Genomic DNA, 23577 nt, shown 5'->3' with positions numbered 1-23577 from the left:
AACACGGAACGTGACCTTTCCACGCACACACAACGAGACGTTCTGGTCAAGCTATACGGTTGAATCACTTCATTTCCATGCAAATAGGCGGCGGAGCCTGCGAGGCCAGGGGCCTGTCGCGCAGATGCCCCACCGCTACACGATCTCTCTCTCTCTCTCTCTGTGTCCTCTTCGGCCATGTGTGGTCTGTCGTTCGTGGAACGAGCGGCTGGACGCACGGGCATTCCACGTTAATTACAAATCGCAAGCTCGAACCTAGCACCTCTCACTAAACCAGCCTCCGGGTCCCTCCCTCGAGCACCTGCTTTCCTGCATGCGGCCTAATCTGGATAAGGCTTCACTGCCGAGCACACGCGCCCGACGGTGATGCTGCCCTACGTTCGCCGACAAAGCCTCGGCTCAAAGTGGAGACAGGCCGCCGGCCACTCACTGCGGTGATAAAGGCGGATTTCCTCCGTACAGTGCTTCGGCGCGCCACAATATGGGTGAGGGCGGAGGACAGAGGGGAGGGGGTACCGCGCATACATTCACGTCAAGAACCAAAGCTCCTTCTCGGCTTCGCTCTCAAACAAGACAAGCCATGCGGGCTCGGCGAGACAGGCCGGTATTAAGGACGACAGACAGTATCTAAAGCACCTGTAACTGCGAGTTTGGGGGCGGGAAGATCCGCCGCTGTCGTGTCGGTCGGAAAACAATAGCCAGAGTGAAGCGACGGTAAACCCAGGCACTATACAGTATATTGGAGCACTCGCGAGAGTAATCTTGCGCAAAACACGGTGTCCTTGGTTTGGCAGCATCGACTTAAATAAAGGCAGAAAACGAAAGGAAAAAAAATAATGACAGAAAGAGCCAGCAACGAAGCTATCAAATTCACGTATCCAGTTGCAATGCTCGGTACAGCACAGCGGCGAGTCCATTGTTGGGTAACGGTCAATAAATTTTATGTCGCAACCGATAATGCTATTACTGAAACAGGCTTACCGAAACCGCGGTTAAAGTGAGACAGCGAAGCTGGCTTTGACCGCTACCACTAACGTGGATATTGTGCTTTGTATTAAAAAAAGGTCGCAGCGGCGTAGAGAGAGAGAGAGAGAGACTGGTCGAATAGCTCTCTCTCTCTCTCTCTCTCTCTCTCTGCGACACTTATTTTATTATTATTTTTTTTACTGAGCTTCAGTGCGTCACGAGCGTAAATCATGTTATCCTCGACTTCTGGCTGCGTATACTCGTAAAACCAGCGAAGTATTTTGCGGTTACGCTTCCGACGGCTGTCACTCACAGTCAAGCTTGAGAACTAATTTAACGGTCACTGAACGCCACTTAAGGTGGGTCTGGAAGCTTCAATTAAGTTCGCGGATTGCGAAAGCTAGTTTCCACACGCAGTCATTATTATACCACACAAGATTCGTATAAGGCGAGTGAAGTTCAATCAGAGTCAAGCAACAAGGCGGTACGGAGGCGTAAAGTACGACGGCGCCAAGAATGGAGTAAAGTTGCAGCAACCGCACGAGCTTCGGATGGCAAACGAAGCATCGAGAAGACGTATGAAGGCGACACGCCTCGCTCCTATATACTGGGTGTTTGCATGCGCTCAGCGTTTTGAAAGACTCTTTTGGGAAACAATCTGACATACTTGCGACGTCTGAGCAGTGTGTGTTTGTGTGTTGGGGGGGGAGGGGGGGGGAGGTTTAATGGACCTCTGACGCAAGCGACTCTAAAAAAGCGAGTGAAAACTTTCTTCTGTGCGTTAGATCGAACCATATAAGCGTCAGATCACGTCTCTTTTAGCCCTTCTGTTTCAGCCTGCGAGAGCAATGATGAATGGGTCTCGGACAAGTGCTCCTTAAGAGTAGACGCAACAAAACCGGCAAGAAATCTGAAAGAAGAAGCCTAGGTTACTCACAATACATTGAGTAAGGCCAGACAACATAACACTGAATTGGTCACTGTGTCTGTCACAGTTCCCTATAGTTACAATAAAACTACCAACAAATAACCACGAAACACAGCAAGGCTTTCAACTGACAGACTCTGAAGACGTGAGCGGCGAAAACTTACATTCCACTTCTGTTAGGCAATGGACTCTACAGCGCCAATAGCTCGACCGGCTCCCTCATTTAGTCGTAAACTGTTCTATTACGTAACTCTCTTTAGCCCCGTCTCCCGATCGACTCTCTCCGTACAATGCATCCCAATAGAGAGTTCAATACTACAGTGAATGCAAACGGCTTGCGTTCCACTTGAATACGCAAGTCACTTGGTTTCCAGCAAGAACCAAGAAGAGTTTGGGCTCATGCGTACACTAAGCCCTCTTGCGTTGCTTAGTCTAAGTCTGTCAGTGGAGACTTTTGGATTAGGGGACGACACGTCAGCAGAACGACACGTCAACAGCGCTTCACCTTGCTACACTCACTCGCGCGAAGTTGTGCAGAGCTGAAACCCTACTGTTGTTTGCAACTATGATAACATACCGCAAATGCATCTAGCTTTTCTATTATTATTTTTTCGTAGTTTGCGCTTCTAGCCTCGTTCAACGGCGCTCGTTTATCTGTATACCTAAGGCAGGGCAACGCACACCACAACGGATGCTTCGCGATGGCCAGATCCTCACAGCACTCGCGTTGTGTCGATGCCCCTTATTGCTTACAGTCGGCCAAGGTGTTACTTCCGAGCAGAAGGCCGCAGGTTCCAATACGACAAACTCGTTTCTAAATATACCTATTACGACGTCTGTCGGCGTCACAACAGCATGGCAACGATCGCTTGGAGTTACAACGGCGGTGTTTTAACACCGTTTCGACGTATGGTTGAGAGCACGCATGTAACAACTGGCATAAGTTGCAAGAGAATGTGCCAGATTACAAGCACAGTGGAAGGTCGACGAAGGTGCTTTGGATGTATCGTGGCCTCCAACATGGCGCACGCGATCTCTGAGGTCACGGATGTATTATACAACGCCCTGCGGTACAGAGTCAACAAGAAACATGCAAAAGCTGCAAAAAATGACGCTTAAAGGCACCGAACTAATAGCGGATGCACATACAGCGCGACGGTGAACTCTCTTGCATTAACATTGAGGACGCCACTTCAAAGACAAATGACTGCAGAGAGATGAGGATGAGGGAGCGAACTAAGTATGTACACTCTACATACGTAATGACCTTCAATCTGCTATCGGGAAGTTTCAGTAGCGGCTATCGGTTCATTACGAAAACGGCGGGTAACAAAAGCATAACAAGCGTCTCAAACTGGAAAAATAAAATAAAAACATAAAAGGAAAGAAACTGCCAGCGAATGGAAACAATGAGCAATCGTCCTTCCCTTGGCAACCAAAGATTCTCGACCATTTCATATTCTCAATCGGAAAAGGCAAAAATGGCTGTCCCCATTTATCACTCGACGCTCGAACCAGCGAGGCGTTCGTAAACAATAGAGGCTATATTATAAACGCAGCAAAATAACGGCAGCCATGAACCGATGCGGAATCATGTCGTGCCGCATTTATGTACGTTCTCTTTCATCCAGTAGTTTACTTACATTTTCTTTTTTTCACGGGCATGCATAAATATGAAAGAGATTTTGCGAGAACAAACCCGCGAGGAGCGCAAGCAGAAATAGCAAAGGGACCTTGCAACCCCCTCTCCCTCCTTCCTGCGTGAGAAAAGCGTCAAAGACAAAGGGAACCGGAACAACAAAACAAACAAAAAAGCGAGAGAAGAACGGCAAAGCGTGCACCCAATTTCCGCTCAGTTGTGCGCCCGAGCAAATGAGCCGTCCAAAACGACGATTCTCGGAAACACTGTTTCCCTTCAACACGGGAAAACTCCGCATATCTGGGCGCACAGGGGAGAAAGAGAGGGAGCTGCGCAAACTCAACCAAATAACCGAACGCTTCACATTTTCGATGCTGGCCCTTTGCGCAGCTTCGTTTCTTTCTTTCTTTCTTTCTTTCTTTCTTTCTTTCTTTTTCATATTGGTGGTTTTGAGACGACGTCGAATAAGTGACGCTCGACGCGAAATGAAAACACACATGTTAGCTCAGACGTCAAAACATGGCGGCTACAACGGAAAACCAAAAATATATAAAATACAAAGAAAAAGTTCAAAAGAGAGGCGGAGAGAGAAAGTCGGCGCTTTGGTCACCACAGTACTTCTAGAGCGCGGAAAACGAGTCGAGAACACTGAGACAAGCAAGACACGACATTACTTCTAGAACGGTACAGTAAAAAGAATTCCAGGTGCAAATAAATCTAAAGGCAGCGCGAATTTTCATGACGTCGAAAAAACACCACATACACACACGAAGCGCCGCACGCGCCTTATCTCTACTTTTCCCTAAATTTTCTTCGTCTCTTGGTGTCTTTATTTTTATTTTTCAACGCGAAAGTTCCGTCTCACCAAGGACAATTAATTTCGTGTCAAGAAGGAAAAAAGCCAGAATAAGTACCGCATAAAACAAAAGGAAGGAAGGAAGGAAGGAAAGAAAGAAATAAAGAAGGAAAGGACTACGACTTTGCAAGAGACGCAACGCTAGCTCCGAGACTCATTAATCATGACCCGTTCCGTCCCATCTCAAATCACCATCCGGATCCCCGAAATTCGCAACACATGCTCCCGACGCGAGGCAATACGGACGTCGCGGTCCCCACCTTTCTCCTGCTTTCCCCGAAAACACACGCGCCTACAGCGCACAACGTTCGTGCGGCGCGTAAAACACTGCGCGGGACAGGCCCAAGACTCAAAAGAGCAACAAGAAGGCCTGCCTCCACGATGCGCGCCGTCATCGGTGACGCGGGCGAATCGCGTGCAACGAGCCGAAGAAAGAGCAGTGCGCGCTTTCCCTCTGCACGGTCGCCTTCACCGCACGCACATGTCGGCACGGACAACCATCCCCGACAAGCGCGCGCTTTCAGTTTTCCAACCAGAAACAGCCCGCTTCTGCACGACGAGGAAGGGGAGGCTTAAAAACCCCGGCGACACAGACCCCTACGGTCCTCTCTTCCTCCCTCGACGTAAGGGGCGGCTTCGGGAATTTACGAGCCTGCGTACGCCGGCACCTAAAGCTGGACCAGGAGCGGAGAGGCGCGCAACACAAAAGAACGAGGCCTCTTCCTCGCCTTCTCCGACGTGTTCTCGCCCGATAAGAGAAAACCACGCGCGCGGGGATGTCAAGCAGCGTGCGGCTCGGTGAGCAGCGGGCGCACGCGCTCGCAAACTCTCGCCGAAATGTATGCAGACATGCGTGGAAGGGAGACGCTGCATCCCGCTTCCCCACCGTGTCTTTCATATATTTCATTCCCTTGCCCGGGTTCCTCCTGTTTCTGTTGCGCGCCGTCGCGGTCCCCGCAGGCGCGTGGAGCACGGCTTGTTGCCCGGTACGGGCGCCCAGAACCCACTTGCTGGCAACGCGAAGCCTCAGCTTCAAGCAGCGGACTCAAGAAGCGCCTCTTCGGAGGGGTGTGCGAAATTCGAACCTGACGTGCTCGCGGTGTTTTTGTTTTTCCCCAATGTACCAGTTTATATTTCCTTATTCCAGCGAAAAGCTGGTTGAGAGGCCTGACAAGAACAATGAGGAAGCATTTCTGACGAAGGTAGATTAAAGCCGCAAGAGACCAGACGGAAAGAGGGACGGCGTGGCACGCAGGCTTGGCACCGCACCGACGCCTCTGATTTTCCAGAAGCAAGCACGCACGCACGCAAGCATGCTACTCTGCCTTAAAAATTAATGCTTTAATCGGGCACGTGCGAGTGTAACCATTTCCTTCAAAGCGTTTGATGAAGCCAAGACCCCACTATAATAGACTATAATGCCGTATTGTATACGCGTGACGGCCCAGTAGCGCATTGATTTGAAGACAGGTATTCGATGCGACACAAGTAAGCTCCTCTTAGAACGAAGACCCAACTGCGCCAATAAAAAGCCCTAAGCGCAGTGTTCTTTTTTTTTTTTTTTCAACAGCGAAGCCGTACGCCCGTATGCTCTCCCGATGCATTTGTCGCGTCCGTGGGCAAAACCTAAACCAATCACAGCGCGAGGTGCGCGTCGCGTGCATCGCTGGGTTCCTTGCAGCAGCACCAGATGGCACTCGCCTCGGAACATTCGCGGCGCCGACTGTGGAGAGGGAAAAGAACAGAAAACGCCTTCGCGCATATATAGTGTCCACCGCAAGCGTTTCCCGATAAAGATTACGGCTGCCTAAGCTGCAGTTGCCGGGAAGCGGCAACTGTAGCATACGAAGCAGGGAGTGACGTAACTACATTCTCGTATGTAAAAGAAGAACCCACCTAGCAACTGATTTAATTTGTGTTCTGATAGCGCTACGGAAAGGCCACGCATAATTCGAACTCCCGAAGGGCAGCGTGAACACGGTGAGCGGCGACGGGAACAGCAACGTCAACTTGCACAACGGCGTCGTGCTCAGGCTAGGTGGGACGTAGCGGTTCCTACCCAAAGCAAGTAACGTACAGTTACACTCTTAAACAAAATTACACCCTTTTGCCACACAACAATAATCGTCATCTGTCTTGTCCGCATTTCCTTTTTTAATTGCGGCGAGCGCGGTACTTCCCAGTAACGAACGGAATGCGCGTTATCAGCGTGGCATAGCATTCCCGACAGGAAAGTAGCGGGCGCGGCGTTTTCAAGAAAGGAAACGCAAGCAAGGCAGATGACAATTATCGTTGTGTGGCAGATGTACACCCCAAAGGGTGTATGTTTGCTAAAAAGTGTAGGACGCTTGTAGAGCAGCGCGAATACGACGAGTGACGAAAAGAACAGCGACTTCAATATGCACAACGGCTCAGGCTCGGCGGGACCCAATGCAAACCTATACGTCACAATTGGTCTCAAGGATCAGGCGATACCACAGCTTCGCTGGCCAACCACACTCTTGAACAAAATTACACCCTTTGGGTCGTATCTTGCCACACAATGATAATCGTCATCTGTTCTGTCCGACTTTCCTTTCTTTAACACTGCGATCCCGGCACTACCCAGTCACGAACGGCATGCGCGTTATCAGTACGACAGGGCATTCTCAACAGGAAATTAGCGAGCGCAGCGTTTTCAAGAGATGAAACGCAAGCAAGACAGATGACGATTATTGTGTGGCAAGTATACACCTCGAAGGTTGTACATTTGTTTATGACTGCACCTTAACAGCGTGGATGGGAGGACCCTGCCCCTTTTTTATTTCTTTCATGCGTTAGCATTGGCGTGTCAGCATGGGAAAAATATGTATGCGCGTGAAGTGTGGAAAGCCGGTCTCGTTGCGAGAGCTGCGAAGAGCTTGTATGCGCATATATATATATATATATATATATATATATATATATATATATATATATATATATATTCTCACGATTTGCAAGCAGCAGGAACTGATAAAACAGGGCAGGAAACTTTAATTATATGCAAACTGAAAAACGATCAGGCAGGGACCTCGTCCTCTCTTCTCCTATGCACCAGATCTTCGTCTTTGTCTACGTGCCGCATATTGGATGTGACAACACACACGCACACTGACGGTGGTCAACTCTGGACTGCCGTCAGTTGCACTTCGCTCCTCGAAGTGACAGGACGTGTATCGGGTCAGCTCCTGAACAGCACTTCGTAATGTGCACATTGAACGCGGTTGAAACCATGGATCCGAGCGGCAACTGAAGTCTCTGGATGCACATTACTCTCTCTAAGTAGAAACAAGTTCTTCCAAACTTTAACCGCGTTCTGCTCCTGAGCACGACTTAATGTCAACGCATTTCTCTCGCATTCACCGCCAAATCACCACTGATTTCGCCCTTAAAGTTCGGGCAAACACACTCATTAAACCAAAACACTTACTCTTTAGAGTCGACAGGTTCCTAATCTTGTTTCTTGAACTGAACCACTGAATCTCGCTTCTCACAAGCGGCAGACAAGAGAAAAATACGTTTTCACTTCGGCAATTGAGGTGCGGAACATCCAAAACTAGTCCTGACAACAATGTTCACACAATCCAAAAACTGCGAAAGTCACCTGTACAAGAAGCGCGCGTGAAAGAACGTTTCTGATTGAGACATACACCTACGTAGCAAGTCGAATGGGCACGCAGCTCTCGCAGGGCTAACGTAGGAAACGCCTCCTGCAAAATGTCCGCGTCCATCACGCAGTCGAAGAAAGCGCGGTTGCTGTTCACCTCCGCGTGCTTTTTCGCAACGAGCAACCGGGCTGGCATACACGATTCATCTGGTACGATGAGCAGGCGCCCGTTCCTGCGTCGTCGGGCCACAGACGTCCACGTCCTAGCTTTTCGCGAGCAGGCATCCGTATTTCCACTCAGCCGCGAGTACGCATTTCGTTCGCTCAACCAAAATCAACTCGCCGCTAGACAGTGCGAACGTAAACCACGAAGCCCCCCGCACTTGACTGAGAACCCGACAGACGCTCACTCAAGCGGCGGCGCCTTTTATTTCTTTCTTTCTTGTCCCCCCCTCCCCTCGCCGATCCTGGCGATGCACGCGAGCCTCGTTGCATAAAATATGACTCGGCGGGTCGCGAAGCGCGGAAGGCAATCGAGATCGAGGCTCTCGACAGCGCACCATGAGGGATGCGGGGAAGGGAATCGGTGCACCAGGGACGGGAAGGCAGCGCAGCAGACGGAAGGGAAGTCACGCAGGGGCAGCGAACGAAGGCGAGGAAACGTTTAATGATTAACAGCCGCTAATTAACAGAAGGCTCGGCCGAGTGCGCGTAGGAAGGGTCCCGACTTTGACACGAGTAGCGCCGCAGGGCCCACACGTTCGCGGGGACTTCTAGGTCCACGTCGAAATGTGAGAGAGAAGAGGGCGGAGCAAGTAGCGGTGCGGACGCAGAGCATCGGGGAAGAGAGAGCAGCTGTTGGGAACGTCAGATAGATGGAAAACAAGGGGGGGGGGGGCGGAGTGAAGGAGGCGACCAGCCTCTTTCCCCTTTCTGCTGTACGCGGGGTCGCCTTGAAATTAACAACGCGGCTGCGTCGTCGTGCGCTGCCAAATGACCACGTGACCTCGTGTAGCGAACAACGCGTACTTCCTCGTCAGGGCCAGCGTAATATAATGCGGCGACCGCTGACAAACGACGACGAGGGTCGTAGCTGTGCCCTCAAATTCCGGCAGCGGCGGTTTCAGAGCGCCAATGCTATACAACGTCTCGCTTGGAAGCTCCATGAATGCGTGCATTTTCCTTTATTTTTCTTAATTACTGCAGCTTCGCAATGTTTTAATTTCTGTCTTTCTTGCGAGGCCGAAAGTGTATTTCATATCATGTAGGTTTGTTTCGTCACACACGCGATTCCATGTTGTACACATTGTTTCACGACAGCAAAGGGGAATGTTAAATTACGCATGCAGCGTGCTCGTTCAAGACAGTATAGATGAGATTGCCAAGAACTATCATAGGTGGCAGCTGCCAGCCCTGTCTCCCTCGGCGCGCAGCGATTATGCTTCGAATCGATGCCGGCTAACCGAACATTCCTACTTTCGCATTAAATCTGAATAGAAAGCTGTACAAAGTGTATATTGTCAGGGCAAACACGAGGAGGACACACAGGTCGAGGGCGGGGGGAAAAAAACGGAAAGTCAGCAGCAATGATCAATGCCTCGAGTATGACGTCAAACAATTCTCGCGCAGAAAAATTTGTAACTTCGCAACGCGTGCGCAGATGTTTGTTCTTTTTAAGAAATGTAAACGATCAGCTCGTTTTTATTTTTTTTTATATCTTTCTGTGACTCGCCAAAGTTATCGGCGTCAAAATATCTACAACTTGTGCAGCGTGTCTCTCATAAGTACAAGAACACGACAACAGCAGCAACAATGGCGAAATTAAAGGGCCGGCGCCGGACGAGATTTCGGGCAGGGCACAAGAGAAAGAAACGCAGGCTTCCTCGAGTGGGAGCTCGGGACACTGACCACTCTAATCAAGAATGGCAAACACGCTCGGCGCGAGCGCGGCCTTACAATGTTGCTTACTTCTGTTTACTTGTAGCTTTTTTTTTTCCTTCCTTCCTTCTAGATTTCCCTCCACCTTTACCACTCGGCAGCGCCAGTGGCGCAGTCCACTCCAGGTCCAATCACGCAGTCCCCGGCGGCGCAAACACAAGAAATCCTACACCTCGAACGACGGTGGCGTCGGCAGCAGCGGCGAGGCGTGCAGAAGTGACGGCACTTTCTCTCCTCGACGCCCGCCCTGCCGAGTATGTGCGGCTCGACGGCGTTTTCGATCGCCGGCAATCCAATTATAAGCGCTGAATAACGAGAGAGATCCGATTACACAGACGGCAAGGCAAACGGCGACCAGATTGGCCGCCGCGCGCTATACCGGCCGCCGTTAAGAGGCGGAGGATGCGGGAGAAGTTGGAAGAGGGTCCCCCTCTCCCGCCCGCACTGCCAACAAGTGCAGACCCACCTCGGCGCCAAACCTTCGTGCTGCATTAGGCGTCGCGAGATAATTTGCCCGGCAGCCGGCCGAGCGCCAGGCACGTCTTGATTAAACGCGAAAAAGCCTTCGGCCTGATTACCTCCTCTCTTCTTGCCGCGCTAATTAAGGCCGCGGCATGCTGGATATCTGCATACGACGACGACTACGTTACACTTACTATTACGCTCCATCTTATCGCGGCCTTTCTTTTTTTTTTTTTTTTTCACGTTGCCTGCAACTCTCTCCCTCCCCATCTGCCTTTACTATGTATATAGTTATTATTGCGCAGTCATCTTTTCTTCTCGTTTAATTATGCAGATATACATACCTTGCGATGGAAGAACAAGCAAGAAACACACTGCATTATTTTTTTCGTTTTTGAGATGGCGTTTGTCACAGCGGCGTTTCCAAGTTAGAATACAAAGAAAAATATCGCGTCACTGCTCAACAATTCGTGGCAGCGCTTACGAAAGTTCCGGCAGTGATGATGTTTCGGGGGCAGTATTACGACGTCAGCCAGCGACTACTGCAGCAGCATAAACAGCGAACTTCATGAGAAGCAGAAAAAAAGAAATAAAAAATAAATAAATAAAGGTGGCTGGAAAGTCAGTGCCCAAAGGAAGAAAAGGAGGCACCGAAAACGCGCGCGGTTAGCGTGATCAAATACGATGAACGCGCTATATTTTTTTGCGTGAGCCAGCGCGCGCCCTCGTTCCCTCCGATAGGAAACACAGCGGGTGCAAACGCTGCTACGAGAGACATGAAAAAAAAAAAAAAGAAAGCTGGCAATACCGGACGGGAACAGCCGGCCGCTCGTGTACAGGACGTGGATACATAACCGCGAGCGCTTTTCGCGATACGGCATTTTTTCTCCACGAACGTTGGTGTACTGCCTATGAGGCCGAAACAGCTACGGGCCACGATACGTACGGACAGGCACTTCGTCGTGTTTACGACGGTGAAAGGCCTGTCTTATGACGCATGTCGCGGCATTCCGCTGTTTGCTCCTCCGGACAGAGCATTAGCAACTTGGAGCGTTTGCGGTGCAGTATTACGACGCATAAAAGTATCCCAGCAACATCGACCAGCGTAGTGCTTACAAAACCGCGCCGCAATGTTCAGCTTACGGTTCTCGCGGGTCCTTTCGCTTTTACACGCACACACCCGCACATGGGAACAAAAGTGGGCACGGAAAAACACTGAAAAAATTGAAAGCACCACTCCACCTGGGAACAGTGTTTCTACCATTACTGTTTATGCAAATGATACCAAAGATGATATCTAAATTATCAGAAGTAGTAGCATAAGTAATATTACTACTAATAGTCAAAGATAAATGGTATTGCAGTTGCAAAAGACCCTTTATTACTGCACGTTAGCATCAATGAATGCCGAACAACAGGGTAGAAGAATGGAATTATCGGTAAATCACGCTGTCACAGAAGACAAGCGGAAATATATATATATTACGGCTTGAAAACATCGCGCAGACTTTCTGAGAAAGCAAGTTAAGATCACTGCCCTTTACCATGGTTTTACACTTTAAAGCTGGCTTGCCCGCAATATTACACTCTACGCGGCAATGCCAACTTTACAAAACGCACGTTCAGGCACAACGCCGTGAAAACTCGCTTGCCGTCCGCTGAAGGAAAAAGGAAGAATACTTCACGGCATCAAAGACGGCCCAGAGTCCACAGAAAAGCTCCCCTTCCACCCCTCTTTTCCGCAATGTTAAAAAAAAAGAAAGCTTTAAAGAACGTTTCTTGCATTGCCGTTACTGCTTTCACACCATTACACGGGAAACGCGCGAGTCCACCCAAAAATGTAGCCTAAGTGGAATGGATACGACGTTCCAAAAGAAGAGGGCTGAATTCTTTGTTCACTTGGCTGGTCACCAAAAACGGAACACGGCGCAAAACAACGAGAGAGGAAGATGTACGCATGAATTGAAAAGGCTCGAGCAGGCCCTGTTCTTGTTATCTGTTTTCTCTGGCGTCCTTGATCTTTTTGCTAGCACAAAGTCTCTCCGTCGAAGAAGCATTACAACTCAATAAAAATGTATTGAAGGAAGAAATGGGCATGGGAACCATCCGTGGACAGTGACATGGCAAGATCAAAGAGGAGCCCGGGGTATGCAGAGGTCACTATAAGCACAGTGTCAAGACACTCCTGCTGAGGCACCAACCAACAAGGCTTGATAGAAGGCATGAAGCGGTGGCCACTTTGGGCACCAGAGTAATGAACTGAACCTAGGCTGCATATTCAGACATGCCCTGATATGTCGCTGTGTTTCTCTGCGTATTGTGGCATGGGTTACAGTGCGGTTTTCATTAATGCAGTGGCTCGCTATTCTATCTCGATTCCCTTTCGATAGAACATCAGTGCTTAAAAAACATGCAAAAACCCGCTCGTACACTCGTTTCATTGATACTGCAGTAAAGTTTTAAATCAGTCTTACCACAGCTGAACTTGTTAGCAAGTTGTGCTTAAGAGGAACAAAAAATCCTTTTCACCCAATATTAAGAAACCATGTACATTTTCAACAGCAGTTGTTCACTCCATACAAGAGGCAAGGCAAGATGAAACATAGTGTAAGAAGTATATTCATAGCTTTTATGAGAAAAAATTATGATGAATAATATAACCGAATAGCGATGTATGCTATGTGCCAAAGCAATAGGCTGGAATCAAAAAAGTTTCACAGAGCAAAGTGCACACCAACGTGTCAAACAGAAAACACCGCAGAAGACAACCTACAGCTTTCAATAAATTGGCATTGCGAAAAGTAAAGAATGTGCAGGATCAAAACATATATGCTGTTATTGACCAATGCTTCTGGCACCTTTTGTTTTTGCAGTGTTGGGACTTTCCCCACAGAGATGCATTTCATACATCATTGATCGAAAGTTGGAAACTGCTAGAGTAATGCAGTGGTGCAGCATGCCGCACTGTAGTATGCAAACTTCCCTACATGTCTAGTTTTTGGGCCTGTAAATATATTGACAGTGTAGCATCTAGCAAGCACAAAAGTAGTGTATGAAGCAAGATACAGCAGTGCACAAGATTTTAACATGCAAATAGAATGTGTACATGATGTCACAGGTTCGTATCCTTTTGTATTCTTGCAGCCAATATTGCTGGGTGAAATGGAACAACATAGGCCCTGGACAAGCATCCAAAACAACACCGGCAAGTACTCATTAGACATCATGAAAAATCCCGAAATGGGGGTAAATGCACATGCGAAGTAATGAAATAGCATTAAGCAACAAAATATATGAAAGGCAGACGGGCCAAGACCATTGCCAACTTGACAACCTAGCCACAGTCATACTGTATTTTTGAAATGTATTTTCCAATATTATATAACCATAATTTTAAAATGGGCTTTCCTTGTTTTGTTAGCCCGGCAATAATCTGGAACTACTGCTTCACTTATTTTTTTTTCAGGGTAACTGCAGCTCCCTGAGTCTTCCTGCCATCTACATAGGCACATCTGGCTCTAGAGGCAACAAAGGGAAGGAGAGGTCCCCACCAGGACCCATTTGACATGTGAAGGCCATTTCAAGCCAAGCGAAACCAGTAGGCAACGTGAAGACTGCTTGCATACATTAGGTCTTGGGCCTGCAACCTCCTGCTAGAGCACCCTTCTATCAGAAGCTAAGTGTAACACTATAGAAAAGGAAAGCAAGGCACAGAGGTGCATATAGTTACCAGACCAACATTTTTTCATGCTACACAGCTTGTAAATAAGCAAGAAGATGCAGGCCCGTTTGCCTAAGCAAGTGCACCATGAAAGGATGTCCTGACGGGCGAAAGAGTGCCAAGATCGTAAAGAAAAAGCAGAAGAGAAGTCTGCTGCTTTCCACTCAATAACTTTCCTAAGCAAACAGAAGAATGAGTAACAGTAACACAAATTCACCCACAGGCATGCAACTCCCGCAAGTTGTTAAAATCATCCTAAAGGAAAGATGCATCGTCATCCTGCTTATTGTCTCTTGCTTATTCAGAGCGACAAATGCAGAGTGTCCTAGCGCATGTTTCTGTGACAGTGAAAGCCAGTATGTCAGCTGCGTCGGGGACAGCACTTCACAAGCACCTCAGGACCTGCCCAGACCAAGCGAAAGGCTGGAACTGCGCAACTTTGCAGTAGATGTGCTCGCGCAGCACCTACTCAGTGGGGTGCCAGCTCTCAAAGAACTGAAGCTACAGCAAAGTCGAACGAGAGCAGTCGAAGACGGGGCTTTGGCCGAGCTGGCTCTGTTGCAACGACTTGACCTGAGCCAAAACTTGCTGGAGAATCTGACATCGGGAACATTTAAGGGACTACAGCAACTCAAGTACCTTGACTTGTCTTCAAATCAACTGGCACACATAGATGGTGCCTTTTCGGTAAGTATCGCAGACGTGATATCTTTGAATTACTTGCTTCCTTTAAATTACTTGTGTGAGTTGCTCAGGCACAATATAGACAATCTTTGCTAAACACATTCCCTATCAAAGCTGATGACAGCAGCAAGGAGCAACAAGGGCAAAATACCAAAAAGCAGTGAATCTGAGATCTTGACTTACTTTTCAGGACTATCAACAGATCACAGCAGTATTTTACTTCTTGTACATTACTGACATGCACAGCCTATTGCATAAAAAGTAAATGCCAGCCAGCTGTTGCTGGCAATGGCTGGATGGCTTTAGCTTTTTTCTATAGGCTGTACAATAGATAGCACGAGCACTTGTATTAAGGGACCCTGAAATTATTTTGACAATTTTGTACAAATGTACTGAGTCATTAGGGTAGGTCCTTCTGATCATTAAGCAACACATTTAAGCGCTCCGCATATAGCGCGTAACTTATTATAAGGTTTTAAAAATGTGTCCCTACCGATTGCAGCGGCACCACTCCCCTGAGTTTTCAGCCGTCCTGTTACCATCTATGCAGTCAGCCTGTGAGACGAAAGTCAGGCAAGCTATGGGATTGGCTGCTCACATTGTGTCATTGATAATTTTTCCAACTTTATAGTGAACAAATGTTGTTCATAATAATTCGAATGTTGGTTAACTTGTTTCTACAAAACAGAACATAAAGAAAAAATGCACAATGACAATTTATCACTACACTCAAATGCTTCCGGTACACAGCAAGTGTCGTCTGCTTGTGTTACAACATGCTCCACAGTGATGAGCAAAACGTGAACAAGGTGAATGCAGGAGCCAACGTTTCGACAAGTGGACTTGTCTTCTTCAAGGCGACATATGCTTTCCTCGCCACAGTATATATAGGTGGGGTTCTTCTAAAGGGAGGGGGTGTGAGGCGGGAGAGCGTGGAAACGAGGGAAAGTGTGTTAGCGTGTCGAATTAGTAAAGGAACGCTGTGTACAAGGTCAAAGCCGGGACCCCCCCCCTCACCCCAGTCTGTCAACCCACGCGCGTTAGCCAGCGTGTCAAGGGCGTCTGACACGCCAGCTGACAAAAAAAAAAGAAGAAAAAGAAGGGAAGAAAAAGGAAAAGGGGGGGGGGATACGCCAAGAAATCAAACCAAGTGTTGTTGCCTATAGCTTGAGGTTTAGCATAGCGAATTGATTCTAAAGCTCCCTTTGAAACGTTTATGCCTATTGGTTGCAATGTCTTGAACTTATGGATAAGGTATGATTCTCTGTATTTTCTTTCTCGTTCAGAACGGAAATTTGACTGTAAGATGTAGAGTTTAAGTTCATCAAAGTTATGACCTGGTTGGTTGAAATGCTCGGCGACGGCTTCTAGAGTCAACGCGGCATTGCCGGAAACACAAAAATTTGACCCCCGCTCAACACCAAATCCTTAAAGAACTTGCGATAAGGAATGATATTGTAATAAAACCAGCAGACAAAGGCGGCAGTATCGTAATCTGGCCTATAGAAAATTACAAGAATGAGGCCTCTAAACAACTGAACAACCACACCCATTACAGAAAACTTGACTCTAACCCAACCTCAGATTACAGCAATATTGTGTTAAGCACAATAGCGGAGCTCCGATCCAGGGAACTAATCACGCAATCTGAATATCGCTTCATGATGCCCAAAAACAAAACAACAGGCCGCTTTTATCTTCTTCCTAAAATACATACAGTTCCGGTCGAAGAAATATTTACAGCAGAAATCCCAGGTCGGCCTATTGTGTCTAATAACAACACTCCTACTGAGTCACTATCTAAATTCTTAAATCACCACCTGTCAAACATACCCACCACCCTCCCATCTTTCGTTCAAGACACGCCGCACTTCCTTCGAATTATCGACGGCATCAACGCCAACCAAATCCTGTCCGACCGCGCTATACTAGTCACTTTGGATGTTTCTGCCCTTTACACCAACATTCCCATGAGTGAAGGAATTGAAGCCGTTTCTAGATCCCTCGCAATCAATCCCCAAGCGCACGCTCCTGAAGTTTACTTATCGCTCCTTAGGTTAGTTCTCACGCTCAACTATTTCGAATTCGATTCTATACACTACCTGCAAATTTTCGGCACTAGCATGGGTACGCCATTCGCTCCCACGTATGCGAATATTTTCATGGGACAGCTTGAAGCAGACCTGCTGAAATCCTACCCTTCAAAACTCCACACCTATCTTCGTTACATTGACGACATATTTATAATATGGGAACACGGCACAAGCACCTTAACCAACTTAATTAGCCATTTCAATCGCTTTCACCCGAGTATTAAATTTACTGCTCACCACTCTCCTAGTCAGGTCAACTTCCTGGACACGACGGTCTACATAGAAAACGGAAAACTGAGAACGACACTTTACCGGAAGCCTACAGATAGCCAGCAATATTTAGACTACAACAGTCATCACCCGCGACATTGCAAGCAAGGAATCTTTGTCGGACAAGCGAAACGTATAAGAAGAATTTGCAGCGAAGACAATGATTATATCCACCACCTAAATGACCTTAGATCAACGCTAGCAGAAAGGAACTATCCCCAAGTTGCTCTCGATAGAGCTTATGATACCGCGTCAAGATTGCAGAGACAGTCGGAATTGGCGATGAGACAGCCCACATTAGAATCTGACAGACCACCGGCCTTTATAACAAAATATTCTAATGCACTCCCAAACATAAACAACATCCTAAGAAAATACCACCCAATATTATCAAGTAACGAGCGTCTGCGAAAAGCGTTCCCGGATGTACCCAGGGTTACCTATCGCCGAAACAGGAACTTTAAAGACATGTTGGTGCACGCAAAAGTCAGCCAGCAGCATTCCCCCGTAATAAAAGCATGTTGTCGCCCTAGGTGCAAAACCTGCAGGCACCTTCAAAGTGACATTAAAATTAAAAGCACCGCAAATAATTATACACATGAAGTCAAATCTAGCTTCACTTGCACAAGTTCGGATGTGATTTATATGCTGGAATGTTCCTTCTGTAAGAAACAATATATCAGGGAAACAGGACAATCAATGAACGTCAGATTAAACGGACATCGCGCGGACACAGCCAAAAAGCTTCCCAAAGCCGTCGCCGAGCATTTCAACCAACCAGATCATAACTTTGATGAACTTAAACTCTACATCTTACAGTCAAATTTCCGTTCTGAACGAGAAAGAAAATACAGAGAATCATACCTTATCCATAAGTTCAAGACATTGCAACCAATAGGCATAAACGTTTCAAAGGGAGCTTTAGAATCTATTCGCTATGCTAAACCTCAAGCTATAGGCAACAACACTTAGTTTGATTTCTTGGCGTATCCCCCCCCCCTTTTCCTTTTTCTTCTTTTTTTTTTTTTGTCAGCTGGCGTGTCAGACGCCCTTGACACGCTGGCTAACGCGCGTGGGTTGACAGACTGGGGTGAGGGGGGGGTCCCGGCTTTGACCTTGTACACAGCGTTCCTTTACTAATTCGACACGCTAACACACTTTCCCTCGTTTCCACGCGCTCCCGCCTCACACCCCCTCCCCTTTAGAAGAACCCCACCTATATATACTGTGGCGAGGAAAGCATATGTCGCCTTGAAGAAGACAAGTCCACTTGTCGAAATGTTGGCTCCTGCATTCACCTTGTTCACGTTTTGCTCATCGTCTTGAATTGCCATCTCCCGCATTCCCCGTCTTTTCTCTGAACATGCTCCACAAGCACGCAAGCTGTGCAATCAGTGTTGGTCTCGAGGTTTCGTTTCGTGATGACCATGAATCACCCTTGTTGCGTGTTGCAAACCTAGTGATTTGGAACATGTCAAGCTACGACATCGTGCCCATCTGCAAGGCAACAGGCGAATGGAGTGGCTGCAGCGCATCAGGCTGTCAGTATCCAATCAGTGCCAGAATTTGTGCGTTAGCGGCCATCACTTCATGGCGGAGGATTACTACGTAAATATAGTTTTAGCATGTCTGGTACTCCAGTAAACGAACAGAGAATTTCGACGCAAACGTGAACGGCCTGTGGACTGCCAACCCCCTGGTGGCACAGAGTGCAACCAGACAAACAGAGAGCTAATATAGTAGCAACCAAGTGTATTCTACTTTGTTGCTGGTGTAAGTTTTTGGCAGCAACATAATCATGAGCCCGTCTTTTTAAATGCTTAGAATAGAATGCTTTACAATTGGTTACACCAATATATTTAAATTCTGGGGTTTCACATGCCAAAGCCAGCATCTGATCGTGAAGAATGCCATAGGAGGGGACTCCAGATAGATTCCATTCACCTGGGGTTCTATAATGTGCACCCAATGCACAGTACACAGGTGTTTTTGCAGTTCACCCCGATCGGAATGCAGTCGTCATGGCCAGGTATAGCAATATTACCTGTGTTTCGCTGGTTGAGCTCTGCACCACTAGGTGGTTGTGCCATGCAGACCGCTCAGGCCACTCTCGTTTACGCCAAAAGTACCTTCATCACAGTGGTAGTAGTATGGAGTGTTTTTCCAAGCGTGAAAGAAGCCAGCGAATACACACAAAATTTCCGAGCTACTGGAAATTTTTGACATAATGAATACAAACAAGGCTGGCCTATTTACAACCCCATCCAAACTCTAGAACCCTTCTAATAGAAGCAATGTTGTTATACTCTAGCCTCTAGCATTAAGAGCTAACAATTACTTCTGAAGCTACAAAAGCAGCCCACTGGCTCTGGGAGACACCACAATGGGGGAGGGCTATGAATGAGGGGGGCGGGAGGGGAGGGGGCTTAGCATTAATTTTGAGCCCCTAGGGTACTATATTGAGTATTTAAATAAATAATAATAAAAAGCAATTGTTCAAAACCCAGCTCAAATGCATGTAATTTTCCAACCTATGTACTTCCTGCACAGAAAGAGCCACATACAGTGATTCTAACCCAGCATCATAAGCCCCAATATGATCCCCGCTAATTCACTTCCGGTTGCACAAATATGTTTCCAGTGACTTATTCAAAATGCACATCTTAATCTATGCTCTTATGTGTCTTTTCTCTACCTTATAAGGGCCTGGGAAACCTGGAGCAGCTCAATCTTCACAGCAATCTGCTCACTCAGCTGAACACCTACACATTCACAGGCCTGCACCAGATCCAGTACCTGAACCTGGACTCGAACCTTGTCTCAAGCCTCGAAGTGGGTGCCTTCCAGAACCTGCCAAACCTTGGACATCTCATCCTCAGCAACAACCCACTCACGAGTCTCTCTCGTCTCAACTTTTTTGGCTCGCGGCTGCAGTACATCGATGCTTCTCATGTCGGGCTTGAGCGCATCCCACAAAGCCTCACTCGTTACGTTCGAGACCTCAGGCTCAGCCGCAACAACATCACTCACATCACTCTTGGTGACCTGGATAGCTACCCACACCTTGGTTTACTTGTGCTGGATGACAATGCCATTGAAGATGTGGAAGATGATGCTCTAGGTCGACAGGAGTACCTCGCCAGGCTTTGGCTGAATGGGAACCGGCTCACAAGGGTTCCAATGAACCTGCCGCAGATGCTAGTTGCTCTCTATATAGAGGAGAACTTGATAACTGAGCTGCCAGCCAACAGCTTTTTTGGACTATCGAAATTGGAGCAGTTGTACTTGCAGAGGAACCAAATCAGGAACATTTCAGAGAGCGCTCTGAGTGATCTTGTCAATCTGAAGACACTTGATCTGCAGGCAAACCTCATACAGGTTTTGCCTAATCACGTTTTCAGCAATCTCAGCAACTTACAGACACTTGACATTTCTCAGAATCTACTACAGTTGCTGGAGCCCGAGTGCTTTCAAGGGCTTGATGCACTCCAGACACTGCAGGTGTCCAGAATAGCTAATAAAGTGGAATTCCAAGAATATGTCTTTGATCCACTAAAGGCACTGATCAAGCTCGAAATGTATGACAGCAGTGGCCTAGTGGCCGACATAATCAAATCACCAAGAACACTGCACGGCTTGAGAAATGTACAGGAGCTGAATATCATGCACAATAAACTCACAGATTTGAGACCAGATTTCCCATCTTTTTTCCCAAAACTGAAGGTTCTCAAAGTGGGAGGCAACATGTTTCACTGTGGACCTGAAGTGCGATGGCTCTCAGAATGGATAAAGACATCGAGCATCCAGTTTTACAGCAGCTACAGTATAAGATGTGCATCACCGGTCACACTACAATTCAAGCCTGTCATGTTGCTAAAGGAGGAAGACTTCGTTGAAATTACTACACAGACCCCACCAACCCCTCAAGGAAGAAGTGCTGCCTTGGTCAAGAGAGTTCCCCTGCTAAACGTTCCAGAACCAATTTCTGCCTCCGAAGGCCTAACAGCGATTGTGACATTCCCGCCTTCAACACTAAGAAGCATTACCACCAGGAGTAGAAGTTTGGAAGCAGCTGAGCCAACAGCAGCTGTGTCAAGTAACCAGACAGGCATTTTCCCAGCTGATAGTGAGACAGCTCCTATGAGCACTGAAGACTTCTTTCAAACACCACAGACACAAAAGTCATTAAACATCACTGCCCAAATGGCAGGCAACCAGAAAGCAAGCAATGAGAGCTTAATAGCTCACCTTGCAAGTAATGTGACGTCTTCAACAGATGGAACCATTACTGACAGCATGAGCGACGTCACTATTCCCACAGTGATGAGCAAGCCAATCACGACAACAATTCTGAATTCAGTCTGGCAACTTCCAACGGCTGAAACAGCTGTTCCAGCTCTAACAACAGCACAAGATAACCATACTTCCTTGTCCTTCAATGCACCTCAAAGACTGCTGCTTGCACCACCAGTGGCTGAAAAACAACAACAGGAGCCAAGCACCGAAGGGAACTCTACAGTCACTTCGAGAATCATTACTGGTTGCAGCTTTCTGCTGTTCGTCACTCTTGTAACCACAGTGTTTCTGCTGCAGACGCGTCACAACTGTATGGGCTGCCGTGAACATTATTCTCGCATCCAGCGAAGCAGCATCATCTCCTACCGTCCTCAGCACGACGAGGTGAACATCTTGACGGTGTCAGAAGGCACAGTTGATGCAAGGACTAGCATGCATCGTGGCATTCGAAACAAGCTCTACTTCGCAGTCGAGGGTGGAGGTCCTCACGACATGTCTAACGAACCTCACCTGCAAGAGCTGATTCCTCGCTCCCTGAGTGACAGTGAGTGGTGCAGTGGTCACGTGTGTATATAAACTAGGGTGTCTACTACTACATAGTATTTGTATCCTTAAGTGATCACAAAAGAAAGTGACTACCGATCGCCACAGAGACCAAAGGCATGTACTTTGTGACAGCAGTCTTCAATCCTGTGCCAAAGATATAGATATCTCACAAAGCCAAGACATTTAACTTCTTAAAAAGCATGTCATGAAACTGTTGAGACATACCAGCAGCATGGGCATGACAGGGACAATAGTGGTTACATCTTAAAAGCTGACCTCCAGCTTTTTGAATTTTTTGTGCATGTGTGTGCAGAAAGAGCTTGGTGGTATCAAAATTCCATGAGTCAGATACTCTCAAGGTTGCCTGCAGCGAGCTACTGAATTGGGTTTGTAATGACTGTGAGAGTGAGCATACATAAACACAAAGCAATTATTTTTGTAAAAGAGAATAATTATTTGGCAGCATGGTATATTACAATGCTACTGTCTACTCGTTTCCTTCTATCATGCAGCGAATGTTTATACATGTTGAATAAAGTGTCTACTTGAATCTTTCGTATCATTAAAACATAACAAAAGAATCACGAATTTAAAACAAATTTGCTTCTTTTAATACTGACACCACAATGAACATAACTTATAAACTTAAATCTACTCATATTTACCACACACTAGAACTCTTCACAAATTCTTATCTCTTCCAAATGAATCAACTTAGTTTAGGAACAGTGAACGGATACTCATTTTAAATGAAAATTAAAGAGATACAATATACAACCTCTAAAGGCTATCTACAAAACTTTTCACATGGTGCAGCTGCTATTTAGAATTGAACACAAGCTGACTGAACACAACAATGTCCCTTCATAATAACAAGCCACAACCATCACCACAAACAAAATTTGTCTACTTACAGTGGGTTAGTGTGCAGAAATGCTAAATAGACCACCTTTCTGTGTTTAAAGTAAAATTGCTCACCATATTAAAGTGTACAGTCTAACACCTATACAAAGAACACAACTCCATGAAATGGCATGAACAACGAAGGATTTCTTATGTCCTGGCAATATTTCTCTTTTTCGAGCCTATTGTACAAGGAAGACAACTACAATAAATCTGCCTGCACAACAAAGGGATTTATGCATCCTTGACAGCTGATTTGTCGGTTTACAATGAACACAAGTAGCTGTGCCGCCACTGAACCCTTCAACATAGGAAGCGGCAGTCGACACTTAAAAAAAAAACATGCAGAAAAGTCCAGACTTGCAGTAGCTACGGTAGCCCACCACCCCAATGAAATAATATAATAATGTTTGGCAAAAAAGATTACTTTGATGAGTGGCACTAGCATGCCGTGAGCCTGGATGCCATAATGCTAGCTGTAGTCGCACATTCTGTCAGACGAACAGTGCAAAAGAAAATTAGTAGCGTCTCTCGCTAAGTATCCTCCGGGTTCATGCTAAATAACTGCTCTTTTTTGATGAACATGCCTAGGCTATTACATCGTGCATGGTACAAAGTGCAATCTTTACAACAAAGTGACAACAAAC

At 47.0% G+C, this 23577-nt stretch overlaps 2 protein-coding genes across 2 annotated transcripts in view; one reads left to right on the top strand and one right to left on the bottom strand.

Annotated features, from left to right (window-relative positions):
* The window catches only part of timeout (circadian regulator timeout), a 325432-nt gene that overhangs the window by 237218 nt on the left and 64637 nt on the right, over window positions 1-23577 (bottom strand). The window lies entirely within an intron of this gene.
* LOC142582943 (uncharacterized) lies at window positions 13978-22626 on the top strand. The gene is made up of 2 exons (XM_075693091.1): window positions 13978-14825; window positions 19889-22626. Exons 1-2 carry the CDS (start codon window positions 14331-14333, stop codon window positions 22055-22057), a joined length of 2664 nt encoding a protein of 887 aa, XP_075549206.1. The 5' UTR covers window positions 13978-14330; the 3' UTR covers window positions 22058-22626.

Source organism: Dermacentor variabilis, chromosome 5 (genome assembly GCF_050947875.1).
Source record: "Dermacentor variabilis isolate Ectoservices chromosome 5, ASM5094787v1, whole genome shotgun sequence".
In the NCBI taxonomy this organism is placed as follows: Eukaryota; Metazoa; Arthropoda; class Arachnida; order Ixodida; family Ixodidae; genus Dermacentor; species Dermacentor variabilis.
Note: the sequence above shows the minus strand (reverse complement) of the source record. Positions and strands in the feature narration are given on the sequence as shown.